The 23152-nt window shown below is 33.1% G+C and overlaps 1 protein-coding gene across 6 annotated transcripts in view; it reads left to right on the top strand.

Moving 5' to 3' along the window:
• Positions 1-22478, top strand: part of LOC145694323 (uncharacterized) — a 50493-nt gene extending 28015 nt beyond the window's left edge. For 5 of the 6 annotated variants that reach the window (XM_081770429.1, XM_081770427.1, XM_081770425.1 and 2 more), the window contains one exon: positions 12797-22478. In XM_081770429.1, coding sequence (XP_081626555.1) covers positions 12797-13895 — 1099 coding nt within the window. In that variant the 3' untranslated portion in view covers positions 13896-22478. The remainder of the gene's footprint in view (positions 1-12796) is intronic. The other variant, XM_081770424.1, reaches the window with a different exon arrangement.
• Positions 22479-23152: the final 674 nt, after the last annotated feature.

The raw sequence follows: 23152 nt of genomic DNA, 5'->3' as shown, positions 1-23152 counted from the left end.
ACAAAATGTTAGGTAATGTGGACAGCGGAGTAAACCTATTGACCCTGTTAGTATAAAGAAAATCGTATACTCGCAGTTAAGTAACTATTGCATCATGGTTCACAGTTCATTCTCTTCAGCAAGAACCAAGCTTGCCACACGTGCTATGTGTTTGGACTAATAACTTACATGAACTTTGAAAATTGGGAGAATGTCGGGAATATTCTTCCCATCATCTTTGGACTCATCTGGAGTAACCCCGGGTATAAAGACACAATCAAAATATATCTCAAAAAATACCATAGGGAATAAGAAATGTGTGTACTAAGTTTTGTATTGCTAGCGAGACTAAGTATGAGGGGAAATCGTGTATTGTTATACAAGCTTTTCTCATATCTATTCCGTTTATCAATACAACCTGGGGTGAACATACTTTTTGTCCCCTATGGTATTTTTTGAGATACATTTGGATTGTGTGCTTTTACCTGGGGTTCCTCCAGAGGCGCCCAAATTTTAACGGGAGGAATTTCTGGAAGGAATTTTCCCGACATTCTCCTAGTGTTCCCTGTTCGAGTACGCTAAGGGCCCCAATACATAGCACCTTTGGAAAGCTTGTTGATGCTGAAGGAATCAACTATAAAACATGACCTTTCAATGAACATTGTTGATGCAATAGCTATTTTACTCCGATTCTGCGATTTTCTTTATACTAACAGGATCAATGGCCTCCAAGAGTTACTCCGTTGTCCTGGCACCTAATTTGTTGTGCATGAACATACCTTTGTTATGTTTATCGAATGCATTAGGTTTGATTAGGAAGTCCCGCTATCATGTTTATGCCCTTTCCTTGTGAATAATGTCAATATTCGTTAATAAGTTTCATATTATAGAGAACAGTACCACAAACTCATCTATAAGTTTCCCCTCTCACTGAAAATATTTTCATACTTTTGTATCCATATTATTTATGAGTTAAGAAACTGTAACATTTTATGTGCAGAACATCTTAGCAAATAAGAACGCAAACGCTGTTCACACGAAGGAATTGTAAAGTTTTTTTTTTAAATAATAAGTTACGGAATCCTTTCACTTAATATGATTGCACTAATATTGATGTATGTCGTATCACGAATGTATTATAACTAGACCAACCCGAAATAGTTTATTTTAATATCTGGCTCCATTAACTTCACTTGTAATAGTTCGTGTCTCACGAGAATATTTCTTAAGGTGGTATATTACCTGTAACGAAATGTCATCAAATTATAACTTTAGGGTTTCTGTAGCTTCGTATTCTATTATAATTCTTATATCATCGTTTAATGAGAAACATTGTAAACGATGGTTTGTAATTGTTTAATAAAATGGCAGAGTAATACTCTATTAGGATAATGTGTATTGTGAGCCATTTATTAAATGAGTAAGCATTTAGTTCTTTTAATGAGTGGTTTTAATACATTGATCAACCTAAAAATTGAAGATCTTCAAGTAAGAAATTCAGTTGTATTTTAAAACACGTCTGTTGAATATCAGTTTCTTGGGAAACATTTATAACGTTATTTACTAGAAGTTCATTAATGCATAATTTGATAACGCAATGTTCGTCTGTATCCTTTTGTAATTTTGTAATTTTTAGTTACTTTCAATTTCACTTTCAACTACAGTGCTGACTCGCGTAGGGAACAATTTCCTTCTTTTAGCATCACTAGAACTTGGCTTCAGGCAGTTTTGTCTCTCTTCGTTTATGTTATCTGTAACCACTACTCAACGGTGCTTGTATGATATTCATATGATCTATAGTTACTGTACAGGAAGATGTTTAAGTGAATACCATAGGGATTCACACATCTGATTAGCAAGGAAATGTCAGTGCTGTTTCTATTTTCTTAATTTCACCACGGGAAATTCAATTCAATGATTTAACTAGTTAAACATACATAAGAAATGCTACCATTTATACACTGTTTTGAATTAAGTGCTGCTAAGACATCAACGGTATATCACGCTGGTTGTGAATAGTGATACGTCATAGTAGTTCATTGAAGGTTATTGTAGACAGTGGTCTTAGTGGATCGTGGTGGGAAGTTGTTAGTGTAACACGGATGCAATACATTAGAATAGAATAGTTTATTGTCATTGAGCTTTACAAGCAATAGACAACGTCCGAATGAGATATACATATAGATGCAGATATATAGAAAAGTAACCATAACATACAAACAATCAGTATTGTTTAATATTATAATGAACAACTTAACAATATTTGAAACAAGGTGACGCTGAAAATTAGGACACAGTGTCTTGACATTCACTATGCTTTTGAATCGAGTAAAATGGATTCATTCTTAACCAATCGTAAATTTTTCTTTTAAATCTTAAATGGCAGCTGCTGTATGGAGGATGTTAGTTTATTAAACAGCTTCTGTCCGATAACTAAATAACTATTTTTGATCTTCGATATTTAGTGAAGGGTATATCAATTTTTTTACACAATCTAGTATTATATATATATATATATATATATATATATATATATATATATATATATATATATATATATATATTTCATCTCTGAGTGTCATATTTGCCAGGTTTTACTTAGTGTAAAGTAGCACTTGATAAATATATACATTAACGACTGTCGTTATCTTAAGCCTGATAAATAGTGGTTTACAGTGTTCTTTATCATATGTTTGAACAGTAATACTGATGGATTTCTTTTGCAAAACTAGAATATCATGGGCTTGGCTACTGTTACTCCAAAGCAAAATCCCATATCCAATTATGTTGTGCAAAAATGAAAAATATGATTCCTCATATACTCATAGGGAACTGTATCTTAGAATTTTCTTAACATAAAGAGCATTCGGGAGAGCTTTGTACATACATATTTGACATGTTCTTAGGTTAGTTGAGTGTCTATACATATACCAATAAATTTAACCTGAGATTCATCATAGTTTCCTTTATCATTGCAGTGATTGAGACTAAAGGTTACTTTTTTATCTTCATTTAGCGCAAAACCATTTCTTTTAAACCAGGGCGCTGCCTCTCTTAATGCAGTTTGAGCTTCTATATACACTTCTTCAAAGCTTGTATTTATATTAAGTAGGGTAGTGTCATCCGCGTATAAAATTGATGTGGTATTAGTATTTAGAGACAAATCATTTATAATTTTAAAAATAGTACTGAACCCAGAACATTACCCTGCGGTACCCCATATTTCACTTTTAAGATGTTTGAGTGCATGTTGTTAACACTATCTGTTTACGTTCATTTCAATAGGATTTTACAAAGTTTAATTAGCTACTATGGAATCAGTAATATGCTAATTTATCACATAGGATTTTATTATCTACACAATCAAATGCTTCACTTAAATCACAGAATGAAGCAAGCCCTTCTTTCCAAAATTTCAGTTATTTTTTCGTTAGTGATTCTACTGCATCAGTTGTAATTTCCCAGGCCTGAATCCAAATTGAGCTTCCTGAATTAAATTTTACTGAGTAATATATTTATATAGCTGATCTTTAACAATAGTTTCCATAATTTTAGAGAAAACTGGAATAAGAGATTTTGGACGGTAATTAGACGAACATGATCGATCTCCCGTTTAATATATAGGAATAACTTTTGCTACTTCAAGCGCTTAGGAAAAATACCTTGACAGAGATTTTTATTGAAGCATATTGTAAGGATTTTCGTAATGTGATTAATGAGAGCTTTTATTAGGTTGCCTGATATTTCAAATATATCCTTACTATCAGAAGTTTTCGTTTTTTTACTAGTATTATGACATCGTCAGGACTTACATGATTAATAAGAAAAGAACTATTAAGTGGTCTCTGTTGAGTTATATACTGATACATATTTACATTAGTATCTGCTTTGTTTTTTTTTTTCCTGTACGGAAGTAACAAAATACGTGTTAAGAGTATCAGGCGACAGCGTAATGTTATCGTTATTATTTTTTGTATTGGTTACCTTGTTGATTATCTTCCATGCAGTCTTGCCTTTATTTGATGATAATTCAATGCAAATTTCATTATATATTGCTTTCGCTACCTTTATAGCAGATTTATATATTTTGAGACTCTTTTGAAACTTATAAATATCACTGTATTCACTAGTCATTTTGTTCTTATATATATTATAATACAGCATTACTTTACCTTTCATAGTAGAGAGTTCAAGGGTATACCACGTTCTTTTACCTAACTTGGTTTCTTTTGTGAATTATATTGGACCACCATTTTAGGCACACACATTTAAAAAAATATTTAGAAACTTAGTTAGGAAAAGATCAAATGTATCGCTGACATTGAAATTATCCTACTTAATTTTTTCATCATAGTTTGTACACGATAATAGTTGAATTAAACTTTGCAATTTAGTTTCTGTGATGGGCCTAGTTGCTATAAGTTTGGTGGAGGGAATACTAAAATTGCAGGACTTTATTATTCCCTCTAATTAAAACAAATACAACTTTTTGTTTTAATTAGATTGACTAGCAGGGCATCATGATCTGAGAAAGAAAATTAACATACATTACTGGTTATATATTCCGTTTTTACGTTGGTAAGTGCATTATCTAAGCACGCTACGCCACTAATCGGTTTAAGTTAATCACTTGAAGATTATGTTGTCTGAGTGGATTAAGCAACTCATGGACAGTTCCTTTCTCAGTTGTCACATCAAAATGTGCATTTTTTCATCGCTCCCTATTACTACCTGATAATTATGCCAGTTACTGTCAATAACTGAGAAATGCCAATAACTTCTCCATTTTTTCTAAAAAATATTTGGATTACTATCACAAGTTCTATAAACAGATACAATTGTTAACTTGTACTGATCCATTGTACCCTATCCAATTGTTCTGTACGCTAGGTCTGTATGTTTATTATTGATAAGTTATAAATATTCAATTGTTTAGTTTCTTCAATATTTATTCTAATGTTAAAAAGATTTGTAAATTGTTCTACACGCATTTTTCTCCATAAATGTTGCTCTCTTGTCGTTAATCTCATTCCTTTTAGCACTATGGCAAATATTTTAACTTAGTGAGCTTCTCTATATTATGATTATTATTATTAAAAGTAGTAGTAGTATTACTCACATTGATATTTGTAATTATATTGTCTTAAGACGTTACCATGTACTACTGTACACTTTTGTTATGACCTCAGTCTCTTTCCATACCACCAGATTAGTGCTTGATTTTTTCTTGTGGTGCCAAGTTTATAACTAGAGGAAAGAAACGAGCTTGAGCGCCTTGACTGGACTAAGCATTCATCCTACTTTATTTTACTTTACAACAACAAATTTCCAGTAGATTTTATGAACAAAACACCTCCTAGAGTATGACGTCAATATTTGATACTTTGACTGCCTTTCTGCTCAAAAACACAAAACGCGCTTTGTTGTATGTTATGGTATGTAAAGGAGAAACTGTTACAAAAATTTCAGATTTTTTTATTCGGGCCCATTAGAAATATTAAAGAGTAAAAGATGTTAAATTGGCATAATTCCCCAACTTCATTATTTTTTTCAAAGCTTTGGGAGCAGCTACAGTTCTGTAAATTTTGGCGTATTATAACGACTCTATAGAAAAGCGTCGTCAACCTGGTTCGTCTTGAAGCGATAATTACTTTTCTTTATGCAAAAATCAACTCAGATATTCAAAGATTATTAGTCTCACCTTTATTGCTTGATATGTCTTAAATATTCTCTTTAAGACCGTAAAATACATAAATTCACTTGACTAGGTCAACACATAACATGTACATAGTCACAACTATACCATAATAATCTCTTACATATATTAAAAACATTCTTCTTTTCTGTTAATTTAAAATGAACATTCTACTAAGTATATTACATATTTATGAGCACTTTTTGCCCACGGTACAGGTAAATATTATACTAACTAAAGTATTTCGTTATAGAAAATGTCGCCCGAAAAAGGGACTGAATATAAAAGTCATGAGCGGGCTTGGCTTTTATATTCAAGAACCACTGGTCTGATTAGATTAATGTTCGTACATTACATATGTTCTTTATATTTTGATCACACCTCGTATATATCTTCATTACTTTTTGGTTAACCCTCATATATATATAAAATATTTATTATCATTCACATAAATACATTTACAATAAATCTTTGATTTCATTAATATTTCTCTTTTATTACATTATTATTTATTCTTTATCATTAAAAACATCGTCGCTTAGAAATATAATTAACGAGGGTGAAACACAAATTATCAAGATTACTAGTTTCGATCATTATTACAAACGATGATGTGACAAATAATATTTGTTCTTTTCGGGCGCATTGTATAACAAATAATTTAGATGTTGCAATTGTAATGTATACATAGTAGCACTAAGATGTCCAAAATAAAGAAGAATTTCACTCAAGGTAGTCATTGAATAATTGATTTTATAGAATGGATCTTATTCTTAACATAATCTTTGATAATTAAACACAAATCAATCTGATATAAATAATCTTTGCCTTTAACTAATTATAAATTGAATTATGATTCTTCACATTAATAAGAAAGAATAAAAATTAAACATAACCTACGTTTGAATAATCAACTGGAAGTAAATAAATTTATTTTACAGAAACAAAAGACACCTTTTTGTTATTAAATAAACACATTTTTCATTATTATTGTTATTTTTCATTCTTATTTATTTGATCAAGAATGTTGGGTGCTACTAACTCTTTAACTAGATGCATTTCAAATATTTATAACCATCGTTTTCATTATTAATGTTAACACAAACTTTAAAACGAAAATTCACAAGAATCTATAACCAACATGGGTTTAACCTAATTTCGTTAACGGTAATCATGTTACATTCGCACTGGCATATGAATCTAATAAAGTGCATTGTACCGCACAATCGTGGTTAGGTTCTACATTAGGTTGTACATGTCTTTCATCGTGATTTGAATTTGGATACGAAGTACCATCTCGTGAACAATGATTATGTCTATACATAGGATTGGTAGCATCTCTAGGATTTCGACATGTATTTCTATTATTTTTGTGTCTACTTCGGTTGATTAGGTTAGGCGGATTCCCTACATAACCTTGTCTATTTTGTTCATTTTGATTGCTAGAGTATACTCGTCTTAGGTTCGGTTCATTATTATTCACACTTCGGATATTCAAATTCCGAACAGGGACCAAATGATCTGAATTATTCTTATTTTTACCCATTCCTGATTGTGTTAGATTCATAGCATGGTATTGAGTTTCGTAGCATTGTACAAGCATTAATAAATGACTGAAACTCATACACTGTGTGGAAAATAAGATCTGCTGTAATTTAAATGGAAGCAAATTGCGAATCGATGCAATTATTCTTGATTCCGATTGCAAGGGATTGACAACCTTTAATTCATTATAGACATTTACAACAAACTCTACAATAGATTTGTGCAATCGAGGATTGAAATGTTGATTTCTAAGAGTGGCATCTCTGTTTGCCAGCAAAAAGTCATTTTCGTAATTCGCGATCAATGCCGCTTTAAATTCCTCATATGTACTAATGTGATCACGTATTGCCTTAAACCATAAGGAACAAGGTGGGAGTAATACATGGGGTATTAATTTCATGTATTGTGATCGGTCGATAGACATTATATTGCATTCATCTTGGAACTTCTCTAAGAAAGAACTAGCAGTTTCATTGCACTTACCACTAAATTTACTCATGGCTTTGATTTCGCTCATCTTGACACTTAACTTTACCTTTCTTTTCTCACTCCTTGTTCTTGTGGTGTGATTGTTCCGGTCCGTAGCGTGCTGTGTCATGATACCATTTATATTTCGTTCATCAGTGATCTTCGGACAATTTTCCTCTAATATAATATCCTCCTCAGATTCCGGCGAAGGCGTATTTATATCCGGTGATTGGGGAAACTCGAAGCGATCACTGCCCAGATTATTGCGATAAATGGTGTCTCTAGCCTGTAACGTTTTAATTTCTTCCTGCATAGTAGCCAACTGGATCTTTTGATGTTTAACGGAAGATTCTATTAACGTTAAATCCTTTTTTACAGCACAGATTTCATGATTTTGATGATCGTGCTTTTCTTGACACTCATCGGCTAACCTTTTTAACTTCTCTTCAAACTGCGAGGATATGTCGTTCATCACCTGGACGATTGTTTGTTTCGTATCGTCTGATTTCAGTTCTATCCGTTCTATTCGTTTACTTAATTCTTCATACTGCTTGCTAGCTTCGTTGAATTTCAGTTCTATCTTCTTTTCCATGGTCTGGTTAGCTTCATAGAACTTCAGTTCTATCTTCTGTTCCATGGTCTGGTTAGCTTCATAGAACTTCTGTTCCATGGTTTTGTTAGCTTCGTTGAATTTCAATTCTATCTTCTGTTCCATGGTCTGGTTAGCTTCATAGAACTTCTGTTCCATGGTCTGGTTAGCTTCATAGAACTTCTGTTCCATGTTTGTGTTAGATTCATTGAGCTTCTGTTCCATGGTTTGTTTTATTTCAGTCGTCATTTGCATAATTTGTCGCTGCACAGCTAACAAAAGTCGATCCTCAGATGACAAACTTGGTGTTGCACTAATTTCACCTGGATTACTGGTATTAGATTCCTGTTGCACTATTTCACTATCCATTTTCCTTTTGATGACCTTACCGCTTCGTAATACGGTTAAGTTCGTATTCATAAATGGTAATATCCAAGTAAATTCAGCCCTACTTTCCTTCTTCGGGAACTGAATTTTCAAAAGTCCCGGGTTTTTGGCACCAAATTTTTATAACGACTCTATAGAAAAGCGTCGTCAACCTGGTTCGTCTTGAAGCGATAATTACTTTTCTTTATGCAAAAATCAACTCAGATATTCAAAGATTATTAGTCTCACCTTTATTGCTTGATATGTCTTAAATATTCTCTTTAAGACCGTAAAATACATAAATTCACTTGACTAGGTCAACACATAACATGTACATAGTCACAACTATACCATAATAATCTCTTACATATATTAAAAACATTCTTCTTTTCTGTTAATTTAAAATGAACATTCTACTAAGTATATTACATATTTATGAGCACTTTTTGCCCACGGTACAGGTAAATATTATACTAACTAAAGTATTTCGTTATAGTATTAACTTATGACCCCGGACTACATCCATAACCAAATTCAGACCTCTTCGTCAGTTGTTTCCTCTTCCCAATCATGTTTTTAACGTCCAAAAATGTTGCTAGTATAGACCCTGATTTTAGCCTGTTCAAGTGGTTTTAGGCAAAAATGTTAAATCAAAGTTTTAGTTTTGCAAGACAAATACTTGTTGACATATTCAAAACAACGTTAACGCCTAAAATCGGAAAAAAAAACTCGCGGCAGCGGCTACGTCGCCATAGTACGTTTTTTTAAAAAAATTAATTGTGATTTCGAAGAACCCTGATTTAGGATAGCCTAGACATTCTTGAAAAAATTAGATTTTTTAGAAAATAGCGAGCGGCAATTTTTCTTTTTTCTCGATCACATTGCATGGGTTGACCAGGTGCGATTTCTGTAACAGAATGTCCAGAAAATTAATGCACTACTCCAACTTCTGAATTTCACAGCTCTGTGAGAAAATACAATGGAGGACATGTTATCTACATTCTCCCGCGATTGAAAATCTGCAGGTTCGGGATCTTGTTTGTTACTGAGATGAAAATCGACAAGTTTCTGAAAGCATTTAAGGGAAGTAAAGGGACTTTGATGAGATAATATAGATAAAATGTGTACACTTCTCAGAAAGCATTGGTATAGACGTGGAAAGAAGTTATTTTCTAATGCACTATTTTAAATGTGAATTTCCTTTCTAGTTCTGTTGTTATAATGGTCTTCATATATTGAAGGTTTATCAAAATATTCGGATTATAGTATATAATTTTTACTTTCCCAGTCATTTGTTTAAAAATTTATATACTGCATGAAGTCTTAAAACTGCATAGATATACTTAGTAAAGTCTTGTACAGTGAAAATTGCAGAGTAGTAACTCGGGAATGATGCACGTAATATGAGTATAAATTACGCAAGAGGATTTTTTTTTTTTTTTTTACATTTTCTTCCCAAGCAGCAGAATAATCTACGTAATAGAAGAAGGGGAAAATATCGCTATTTAGATAATGGAAATACTTTGTTGGTTTGAAAACATGTCTAACGTCTTATTCCACGAGAGCTTCTACAGTTTAAGACGTTGTTCATGTTAAAATATGGAAATATGTCTGTATGTTTTGCTTAAGATGCATGGATTCACAGGTGAACAACATTTTATGCAGTGGTGCCCACCCCCCCTTATGTCTATGACGCACCCCCCCAATTGTCTATCCGTAGGTGTTCTTCCATGAAAAAAAATCTTCTTTTCGATTAATTTTACCCCCCCTCATCAAACATATTTATATAGATTTTAACCCCCCCCAAATATTTCAATGACGCAGTTTGCGTCATAGCCCCCCCTTGTGGGCACCCCTGTTTTATGAAATCCTCATGAAAAGCTAATTTACCTGAAATTTCTTGTAAGCAAGCAAAACTGTGACATTAAACTGGACATTCATTATTAATTTTACATAATGTAGTAATTTTATATATATTAAGCAAACTACGCAAATTGCCGCTTCAATCTCTTAAATCGTAGATCAGTTGCTCACTGGTTTTTAGTTGAAATTTTATATAGCATATTTCACCTTTCTAACAATTCTAAATATTGTTACATATTATGGTGAATCAAACAAACTTCTTCGCTACTCACACTGTTTTGCAACATGAAGACGTTGAACACATTCAAATGACATAGGTGTACTCGGACCAACATTGAAAAAATAAAGAAAACTGTTGGGTTGGAAGGTTCTGTGGTTCTTGTCAAAGTGTAATCTGGAGGACTATTGGAGCAATAATAAATTAAGTAGTCTCACACTACCAAGATCGCTATTGTCGCAAAACAGATATGAACTTCTGTTGCGATTGTGGCATTATGCCGACAACGAAACTGCTAATGATAATAGACATCATAAAGTAGAAAACATTCTAAATCTGTTGATTAGCAAATATCAATGTATATATCCTTGAGGAGGAGAGGTGTGCATGGATGAATCTATTATCCCCTGACGAGGCCGACTATCGTTCAATCAGCATGTACCTTCGAACCGCCGCAAATACGGAATGATTGTCTCTTTAAGTTATGTAGTAATGATGATTATACATTGTATTTGGTAGAACTGTAAATCAAGATAGTAAATTCGGCAGGGAGTGGTTGTGTCATTGATCACAGGACTTTTTGGTGAAGGACGTTCATATTACGTGGACAATTATTTTATCATTAATGCTCTAAATATCACTTGTTGCGCGAAAACTCTCATCTCGTTGGGATCTTGTGAGGAAAGAAAGAAAAAAAAAGCATTCATAAGGAAGTGAAATATGTAAAAATGAAAGGAAAAGAGGTTAATGGTAAAAAATCAGGAGGAGGTGTTTCAGTTTTGAAATTGAAAGCCCAAAGAGATATCCTAATGATTTCCACTGCTAAATCTGCAGAAGACTATGTCTTGAAAACTTTTCATGGCCAAGAACTTAACAACTTCATGGCCTAAGTGCATTGCAAATTACAACCACGAAAAGAATTTATACCTGTGACCAGATAGCCATATATAGTAGGATTCTAGAAGATATACAAAGTGGTAAGGAAAAATTTTTATTTAGGCAATTTGAGGTACAAGTCATGTAATTGCTCAGTATCTCTATAATTGTAATACCTTGAGAGAGAAAATGAGGATCAAGGAATTTCACGACGCCATAATGGAATCTTTATGTTGCGCATCAATCCAAGATAAATCAGCTCTTGTTGTACCAGCAAACAGGAAAATAGTGAACATCAGCTAATTTTCACACCTGCATGTATTTCCCCCACCAAAGTTCGAGAAAGGTGTATGGGGTGCTACAAAAGGTACGCGAGAAGAGGTGGGTCAACACAAGGACAAAGGAAGTAGGTCACACAAGCTATCTGGAATGCGTGCGTAGGCAATCCATATATGTGCCCAGAATGTTTCAACAACACACACTAAAGTGGCCTAATCATTGTGTAGATCTATAATATTTTATGTGACAGGAAGTGATAATTTACATAGTTACTGCAAATATGCATTAGATATAGTATAATATTACCATCAATATTGAAACATATAGAGTAAACTTCAAACAGATGCGTAAAGATTTTACTTTTTGTATACTCTTTGATTGGCTTGTGCAGGATAGGTTCAGTTTTATTGTACCTAGTACATATGTTTTTAATAGATGCTATACGAACTTAATATAACCTACACAAACCGACGTTTGCACAATCCACCATAAATACGTATGAAAAATAAACATTGCAATCTACCAAATGCGGATTTCGGATGGATTAGCTAAATGTTTACACATTTTATTTAGCGAAAACATACTCACACAGAAAAAAGTACTCAACTGACGCGAGAATTAATACTGCAGAATGTTTTTCTAGGTCCCTGAACGCCAGTAAGTTGTTATATATGTATACTCACATCGATAAGAAGAACTTTCCTTACGTATCAGATGTGATAGATATGATACATGAAGCATAGACGGAACACATTTGTATCACGTATAATACAGACGGCATAACCAATGCCAATAACGTGCTTTAAGATGCAATAGCAAATATAACAGAAAGCATGTATTTTATATGGAACTGTTTGCATATCATTAGTGTTTCTTATCTAGCGCGATATCCATTAGCGTCTTTATAATTTTGTTGCAGGTTACATAAAAACACTGTTTGCAGGAAAGCATATATGTTTACTACACAAAAGGAAATAAATTGTCATTCAGGTGGGAAATCTCATATTTGCAAGCAGCCTTACGCTGGGTTTCCTCAATCACATTTCGCAAGAGATATGTTAAAATACACAGGTGAAAAACCACACACATTCCGAGAGTGCAGAAAGAAATCCAATGTACCTTCAAGTTTGGTTGGACAGATGTTAATACCAACTGGTAAAAAACTCCTCATATGCCATTTTTGTCGAAAGGGATTCCATAAACGTTCAGATTTGGCTAGACACATATTAATACATACTGGTGAGAAACCTCACACATGCCAGGATTGTGGGAAGGGGTTTAATCGACGATCCAATTTGGCTATGCACATGTTAAAACATACAGGTGAAAAACCGCACACATGCAAAGAGTGTTCTAAAAGTTTTAAACATAGTTCATATTTGAAAACACACATGTTAATACATACAGGTGATAAGCGTCATGAGTGCCTAGATTGTGGTCAAACGTATGCACGAAGTTCATCTTTGAAAAAACACTTGTTAATACATACAGGTGTCAAATTTCACATATGCCATGTTTGTGGAAAGGGATTCAATCATCCATCCTGTTTGGCTAGGCACATGCTAATACATACAGGTGAAAAACTTCATACATGCGAAGAGTGTGGAAAGGGATTCATTCGTAAATGCAGTTTGGCTAGGCATATTCTAATACATACAGGTGAAAAAGTTCACAAATGCCAAGAGTGTGGTAAGGGATTCAATCAACGATCCAATTTGGCTAAGCACATGTTAATACATACAGGTGAAAAGACTTACACATGCCAAGATTGTGGTAAAAGTTTTACACGAAGTTCATCTTTAAAAGAACACATGTTAATACATACGGGTGACAAATTTCACATATGCCATGAATGTGGAAAGGGATTCATTCAACGATCCTATTTGGCTAGGCACATGCTAATACATACAGGTGAAAAACTTCATAAATGCCAAGAGTGTGGTAAGAGATTCATTAATAAATTGCGTTTGGCTAGGCACATTCCAATACATACAGGCCAAAAACTTCACACATGCTAATAGTGTGGTAAGGGATTTAATCAACGATACGATTTCATAAACATATGTTAATACATACAAGTGAAAGGCTCACACATTTAAAATGTGTGGCAAGTGATTCATTCAAAGTTCAGCTTTAGCTGGACACATGTTAATACATACAGGTGGGAAGCGTCACACATAACAACATTGTGGTAAGATTTACACGAAGTACATATTTGAAGGCGCACATGTAAATACATACAGGTGAAAAGCCTCACACATGAAAATATTGTAGGAAAGGAATCCTTCATACTTGACGACACACATGTTAATACATACACTGGAAAAAGTTCAACAATGTAATGTATGTGGGAAGGGATTCAATCAATGTTCCCCTTTGGCTAGACACATGCTAATACAAACAGGTGAAAAACCTCACACATGCAAAGTGTGGCATAAAATCGATCAAAGTCCACGATATCATGTACTCATTACATACATGTGAAAAACTTCACACATGCCATGAGTCGAAAGGCAATTAGTAGAGAATCATCTTTAGCTAGACATGTTTGTATATACATTGTAAAAGTAGATGCTTACTATGATTGTAAAAAGGGATTTGGCCAAAGTTCACAGTTGTACACACACATGTTAACCCAGACGTGGAAAAGATGACACATACGCTTACTAAGATTGAAAAAGGGATTTGGCCAAAGTTCACAGTTGTACACACACATGTTAACACAGAGGTGGAAAAGATGACATACCAAGAGTGTGGAAAGAGTTTTTCAGATTTTGTAACACATTTTGATCGCGAGATTTATGTAATCTATGATCACATTTACATTACGTGTTTGTGTTTGCAAGTGAGAAAGTCAAACTTGCCAAGAGTGAAATATTTTAGTCTAACTTTAAGTATGTTTCACACAGGAGAAACTCTCGTTCGTGTTAAGACTGCGAAAAAGAATTTAGCCGAAATTCAAGTTTTGGAATTCAGGAGTTTATATATACAGTTAAAAAAAAAACAGGGCCTAAGAGTGTTGGGTGTAAGGGAGTTTCAGATGTGGCAAAATATACAATGTGGTTAAATATTCGGTTTAAAGTCAATTTAGGTCAAACAACTGAAAATTTCGTCGCAAGATTGTGCGAGAGCATTTAGTTGAAGTTAGCAGCATGGATTGCAAACGTATCGAATAAAGTGTTGAAGGCGTTATATTCAAAACTAATTTTTCCAACATATAGAGTGAATGACTGTATATGTATGAGTGTATATAGGCGTGTAAACATGAATCTAAAAACCTTCATACAAGCAAAAAGTGTAAAAAACGACTAAGTTCAAAACTAAATTTAGCAATAAATTTTAGCAGATAAGAGTGACACACAAATTGTATGTGGAGTACAGACAGGAGGTAAAAGTATCTCTGACCTCTAAGAAACGAAAAAAGAACATTAAAGTTTGGCACAATCTTTTTCCACACATAAAAGGGTAATTATATATATATATATATATATATATATATATATATATATATATATATATATGGTAGTTAAGTATGCATAAGTTTACACATGTAGACAAAAATATTGACGTCTTAATTGGGGAAAAGAATTCGGTTCAAAATTCAAGACTTTAAAAACACTTCTTTAAAACCAAACGCAAAAGGCATATATAATAAAGTAAGTTTCAGTAAGCATTGTATTATATTAGTGTGTGCATTCATATACCAAACTAAATATATATCTTATGTATGGAAGTGCCGTCTCCTCAAAGTAGTTTCATACCTTTTAAACGCCGTGTTTCTTGGTTAAAAAGGCAAGCACATACTGATCTATGTAAAATTTTCCGTTGTTACTATTGTGTTTTTTGAAAAATATACGTATGACAGTTTAAAACTGATAGTAAAAAACATACGTAAGTGATTCTTATTAAAGTTTCCTCTTAAGCGTGACAAGCTTAATAACGCAAGACAGTGCCGTAGCCTGGAAAAAACAGATCTGATTGCTGCCTCCGATCTCAACGAAAGTCAATGGCCAACAAGTCGTAAGTTCACTTTATAATTTTCGCTATATTTGGTACCCGAGCCATGGTCAGTCTCTGTTTGCAAACAGAGGCTTTACACGTCGCGAGTTTCTGAGTTTGATTCACTGACTCTTTGTTATAACTTCATACACACACACACTCTCTCTCAGAAAACCTAAAATGTGTTACTGTTCTGTAGGCCAGGGCCACATATTTTTTGGGGATACTTGGATCTTAAGGAATAAATTGATCTAAAATTTCCGATATGGCCATTTCTATATTAAACTTTACTCCTTACGGGGAATCCTGGTATAAACGCTCATTCGAAAATGAAATTTCGTGTAGCTGAATATTAAATACAATGTAGATAACAATTTTATCAATAATTTCCGTAGGGGGTGAGAGTTCTAAAGTGCAATTTTGGGCGCCAGAATATGTTGATTTGGATGCATACGTGGTTAGCCTTTTGCTTCAAACGTTTCAAAAGCTATGTGTAAAGGTATCTGTATAATGCTTTGCTATATATTGTTGAGAGGACTACACATTGTACATTTGAATTCGGTAGCCAGATCATAATTTTGTTTCTATTTCATCTCGTTGAGTTTTAATTTATGCCATTTGTGACGAATTGGATACATAGTAGTACGTTTTTTAAGCTTAAATTAACTAGGCGCCAGACTATATATCCAGTCTCCATTCTTAGAGGTCTGTACACATATATATTTTATGATTGGGATTTGAAGCCCTCTCGTAATAAGGTTTCGGTTACGCCACTGAAGTTGGATACTCTACTCATCGACTTGCTATGAATATGCAGTTTTATTTTAGATTAAGCATACATTTAGAATGTAGCTATCATATTTCTGGGAATGAAATCGAGAATGGACCACCACTTTAACAATCTGATGTTATTAACGATTAACTACACTAGCATACAATTACAATTTTAAGTTTATCGGCTTACGGATTTTAAGTTTCCGTTCCAACAGTCAGTATCAGGGGCGCAATAGCGTAGTCAGTAAGAATTATCAGTTTGCCTAGCAAGTGAAGGAACCGAGTTCCAATCCGCCTACGGGGGTATTTTTTTTTTTTTTTTTGTCAATCCATCTTCGTTCCGTTGTGGCTGTGGGACCTAGCGGCTTTAAAAACAATAGTTTCGACATTCTATTAATGTAAAGTGCCATAGAAAAATTCTGATTCCTTAAGTTTCGAAGCAGGGAATAGTTATGTCCATTTCGACGATGTATGACACAAAGCGGGTTTTTATTAACCAGAATAGAACACACAGTTTGCACAAAGCAGGCAATGGGATATAAGAAACTCAACAAATTAGTTGCCAGAGTATTACTGTTTCTCATGAATGTTTCATAATAAGAAATATATTCACGTTCACTTTTTCTGCCAACCAAACTAATCTTGAACAGGAAGCTCAACACTTTGCATAAAATTGATAATTAACGTTAAGAACTTATGAAACTAAACATATAAAAAAGTAGCTCAAATTCATCCATTGCTTGTTGAAACTTTCAGCTCTTGTTTTGAAGATTATAAGTTCTGTAGCTGAAGGTTCCTTGCTTTTCTCACAATGACCCGCTTTGGATTTTGGTATGTTTCAATAAAGTTTTAACAGTGTGAACCGAGCATAAAAATATTTAATGGAACCGAAATAGTAATGTCCCTATTTTAAAGGAAATCCTAATACGAAGTTACAGGTATTAGAATTCCCTAAAATGTAACGTAGGTCCGTTTCTACAACAAAAATTAATTTATATTTCCCAAACTTGGAAATATTCTAATAGAGCAGATTCAATGGTGGACACTAAGTGATAATTTATGTGTGAAAATGGCATAATCTATTTTCAAGATTTTAATTTTTTTGATTGTGAAGTATTAAGAAATTTGTGCTGTTTAGCAGAAAAAAAATAGATTATTAGAAAGTGAGAATCAGAATATATTTTACAAACTTCCGGTTTGAAAATTTAAATGCCTAGAATGTTGCAACTGTAACGATGTGCAGATCTCTTTCTGTTTATTTAGCTCGTCAATTTCCACATAATGTAGAGAACTGTTCACGCTATTTCTTTAGCAGTTGTCACAAAAGAATTAAATTACACCATGATTTTCATGGGAAAAGTGGATTAATCCAGGGGAATGACAACATTATTTATAAATAGTAAGTTTATTACATAATTAAAATGGTAATATAATACAATATTTAATTGAGTAATTCACAAGAGTTATTTGATATCTGATAGTTCATTTGATAGTTTTATATCTTAACATAGATCGATTAACGGGCAAGTTATTCATATATTTAAGTATTGGAGATGGAAGATGCAATACGAATATGCGACAACAGTTCTTAATCTTGAAAGTTTTACTATGGGTAAACAGAACGTTTTGAAGTACTGTATGACGTCTCTAAACATGAAATTACTGATGCAAGGTTGCTCGTACATACCTTATAGCAGTAGTCTTGTAACTTGTAGAACTTTGACGATGATTGTCAGCTCACAACCTGAGTCTCGAATTTCGTATCTCCGAATGAATAATTTGAGACCTTTAGGTCCCATTTTATTATTTTGCGAGGGACACACCCAAACCTCGTATCAGTCAGTTTATCCGTTTGCATGAGATCTACAAATATAGAAAGTTATTGCTCTTTTGCATTCTGATTGGCTCTTGACAAGGGCCGCACCCAGGATACATGGCATGACACACATGTACACACGTGTACTGTCATGGTCGGAAGAATTCAATAGCATGATTTCTAAACTTTTCCATAGATTCTTAACTATTTTCCGCACATTAATGCGGCGTCACGTTGTCAAAATCATGATTAAATATATATCCTGAATGATGACTATGAGTAACCTTCGACAAGTAAACTTCCTACAAAATTGCGCAGCAAAAGCAACATCAGTCACCTTCAGTAAATTTTACGTATTTCCTTTCTCTGTTGCTATCTTGTGGCAAGGAAAAAGAGAAAAATGTCTTAATATGCATATTAATTCAAAATGATCTTTTCAATTCCTTCAATAAAGAGCAATGTAACCATAGTTTTGGATTCAGCGTAACATTCCCACTGCCTCATAATTTTCGACCTCGAAAATTACCAAGAAGCGAGCGTTACAGCCAGAACATGTGTAATTACTTTCCGAGTGATTCTCGTAGAAGAACTTATATTGAAAAAAAAAATTGCAACGTAAAGAATATTATAGGTGATGCACCTAATTATGAACCTGTTGTCAGCATAGTCGCATTTCATCTTTCCTTAACAATAATACAGAGAATGGATGGCGTCTCTGTTTCATAACTCAACACAACTAAATGGAAATACAAGTGATCAGGTATAATTAACTGCAAATTAACAAATATATGTTAGTTTGACACAACATATAGCAGTACTGATGTACTATATCAAAGTTAAAGGTCAACAACCTTTTGAACATGCTATAATTGCAAGTAATTACGTGAATGAAACACTACATTAACGTTGAAAAGTCAATAATAATTTGAACATGCTACATATACAAGAAGTTACGTGAATGAATTATCACATTAAGGTTGAAAAGTCAATAATATTTTGAACATGCTACATTTGCAAAAGGTTAACATTATAACAATCGATTAATCCCCTGGAAGTTCAGAATAGCTATTAGCTCTCATCTCCTCCAGAGATTCATTACAACTGAATCGTGTACAAACATTGACGTGTACCATAAAACATTGAACGACAAACACCCACTTTTTATTGGAATTTGTTATGTGCAAGGAGAGGGCATAGAGCGAAAATAACGACATATAGTAATTTAGACTAGTTAACAATAACAGAAAACCGTTCGGTTTATCACTCCAGCGATAATTTTGTAATGTTCAGAACACTATCTCAGATTCGAACTCAGTTTTTTTAGTATAGTTGAGTCACTATTGATAGAGTCTGAAACTTTTATTAAGAGTATGTATTGATATACAGTTACGTATATTAAATGCTTACAATCTAGTGAGAGGTGTACAATCTCACATTCAACGAAATAGGGTCCTATTAAAATTGAACAATACACAAGTAAGTAAGAATTAGTATTGCTATAATTAGTAACGAACGTTGTATACTCAGGAGCACAATTAGTTTGAATTATTCCATTACATTACATAGATTTTATTATCAATATTGTGCTTATGAAGTGATAGAATTAATAAAACATCAACAATTGGTTAAGAGATTGAATCATTTGTGGCATCTAATTAAATAACATTAGCAAATTGAAGAGAAAAATTCTAACATGGAAAAGAAGATACGCCAATACATAGTTTATGGTAGATTGCGTTACAAAGATTAGTGAACATTTACAAAGTAGGCACCCCAAATGAGTAATTAGTAACAACAACAATTAATGGGGTTTAGAAGTAAATTTCTGTAGTTACATAGCAATGTAAAGATTCGATTACATACAGATTCGAGATATCTAAGAGGGCTGACTTACTCATACTTTATTTTATACAATGAAATCCTAGTATGTAAGATCATGAAGAATCAAGGGTGGACTACTGTCACTGGATTTTGCAGGTTTTTAATACTACATTTTTTTAAATTTTAATTTGCTATTCTATTGTATTTTATATTATGTCATGCATGAGAAAAGCAACAAGATAAATAGAAGTTTAATAATGAGTTGACCTGTAGTCGCCGCCTTGAGTCTACATGTCGGTGAAACTATAATATTGGAACCCTGTTTCGTTATGAGTGCTCTCATTTTGAACCCAAAATAAGGGATGATTTCCTCTTTTTCCTTTCTGCTCTTTTGTGCATTTTAAAAATTTACAGGTGTATTCAAAAGGAGCGAGGAAGGAAAAGGATCCCTTGTTGTTTATTAGTCGGGGACTTAGGAGAATCGAACCAATAATTAGATTTGGAACCTCCACACCTAGTGGTTCATACTTCCGCTTGAGGTCGTGGGCGAGTTATCAGGTATACCGAATTTAGCCAATTAGATAATTTTAATCATTCACATTTTATTAACTTCTCGCTAGCATTAAAGTATATTGCCACCGGCGATTATTCGCAATCTTAGATTATTTAAAACCGCAGGCATTTCCTGTTGACTGGCTATAATTTGCATAGGCAGGAAGCGTGTGCCACTTCGTCTAGGAAAACGTTTACAAAATTTCCAACTGAATAAGAAGTAATTCTATACTCCTTTTTGTTTTTACTGTTGGAATCCACAAGAATAAGGGGCTTAATTCTGAATGCTGTTGAGTTTTCATAATTAAAAAAATGTCGGGTTCGATACTTCTTGATTGAGTCAATGTTCCAAGAATGACACCATACATCATATAAGGAAAGTAATAGATATTTTGTAGTATGCAAAAGCTTGTGATCACTCAGTTAAACGGTGGTAATTCGCGGATTGACATGCACAACGTTGTTACTCTTGTTCTTGAGAATCGCGAAGTGATCGTAATATAGGTGTTGGTGTGAGTGTTGTTTAAGTAAGAAATGCATATTAAATGCAATTACAACAATTCTAACCAAAATATAACCGTGTGCTTAATACTGCGGATAATTAGGGATTTAAATCATATTGGAAATATAGTCGCGTCGGCGTGATTTACTTCAGCATCCCACCAAAGGATTAGCATTGGAAAAGTGTCAAGTGGTAAGTAGAAACTATATTCTGACATAGTATAATACTCTAACTCTTGCAAATAATGTCACGTTTTGAATGAAATACGCCACTGAAATACACCACTATACACAATTAAAAACAATTACTTCCTAAAGTTGTAGTCTGATGTCCGAAGTACAGTAATGAGTTCCAAAAGGGGGAGGGGGGAGTTTTAAAATTTTACTCTTAGGTATTCTTCCATTCTTCAAGGAACAGAACTCGCACTCAGAAGTCAATTAGATCCATGAAAATAGAATAAAACACTATTAGTTTATAATATACCATTTTCAATTAAAAGATTTAAATAACTAATAAATAAACAATAAAATAATTCTCCATTTAACTAAAAGACTGATATGATACACTATAGTATAAGCAGAATTTCCTAACGCAATGTTGATAAAGATTATATAGATATATTATGTAGTAAAAAAAAAAGAAAAATTGAACTTATAGTAAGGAAAAAATTAAAAGAAAAAAAGAATTTAGAGTAAAAGAAAAATAAAGTTGTTTGCAATAGTAAATGGTAGTTACAACGATTAGAAAACCTCACTAGTATAAGAAGGGAGCGTAATAAATAATAAGCGCACAAGAAATACGCACAGGAACCCATGCAAGTGGTCGCAATGGAAGTAGTTGTATTAGAAGAAGGTATTCAAATAATATTGACTCATAATCATGCTTATAGTAAGAGTAATAAAGACAATTGTTATATAACATGTACATTATTCAATTAAACGTAACGAATTTAAGTGTGGATCGATGGTAATTTACACGGGGAATCGAAAAGTGAATACCTTATATATGCTCATTAGTATTATTATTTAACTTAGATGACGGTACAAATTAAATGTATTTTAACACGGTTATTATTATTATTATTATTATTATTATTATTAACATTATTAGTATTGCATGAAAACTTTTTGAGTAAGGCTGCTGCCATTCAACTTGACCTAATTCCAATAGTAGAGCATTAATCTGAAATAGTAATGGTGATTTTATATTTTAGAACCTTCTCCTTTTTAAAGTAATGCACTTCATTGCATGCAAATTAAAGATAAAAAATTTTGTGTTCTTGTCGAGAGCGTGTGCTGATAACGATTAGTTGAATAAGAAAGTATATAACTTACTTCCGGAATAGAGAAACTATGCAAGAGAACACTATTACATAATAGCAGATAATACTGTTATGAAGTAAGATCGTTGAGAAAAGAAACAATGTTTGATTTAATAAATATGAAATATATCACAATATTTTATTTAACAAGTATGAAATATATAACAAAACATATACTTGTTTAGAGAGAAAGACCTTTGAAAAAGGTACAGAACGTTGCAGGATCAAGCCGGAAATAGACCGGAAATGAAAAAAAAGTAAAGGGGAAGAAGGAGTCCTGGCTTCGTAACAGAGTACATTGCCTACATTCATGCCAATCCAAAAAGAAAGGGGGTACACCGGTATTTCGGGGCTACCTATAGTGCTCACGCAAACGGTGAATTGTGAATTTTCATCCATCTGCAATGTTTGTAATACAATAATATATGTAACTATAATATTTTATATAGAATATACTATAATGTTGCATTGCATTAATACAAACAAAGCA

The sequence above is a fragment of the Thermobia domestica genome, chromosome 9 (assembly GCF_964235325.1).
Source record: "Thermobia domestica chromosome 9, izTheDome1.hap1.1, whole genome shotgun sequence".
Taxonomy (NCBI): domain Eukaryota; kingdom Metazoa; phylum Arthropoda; class Insecta; order Zygentoma; family Lepismatidae; genus Thermobia; species Thermobia domestica.
This window is presented reverse-complemented; position numbering and strand designations above follow the sequence as displayed.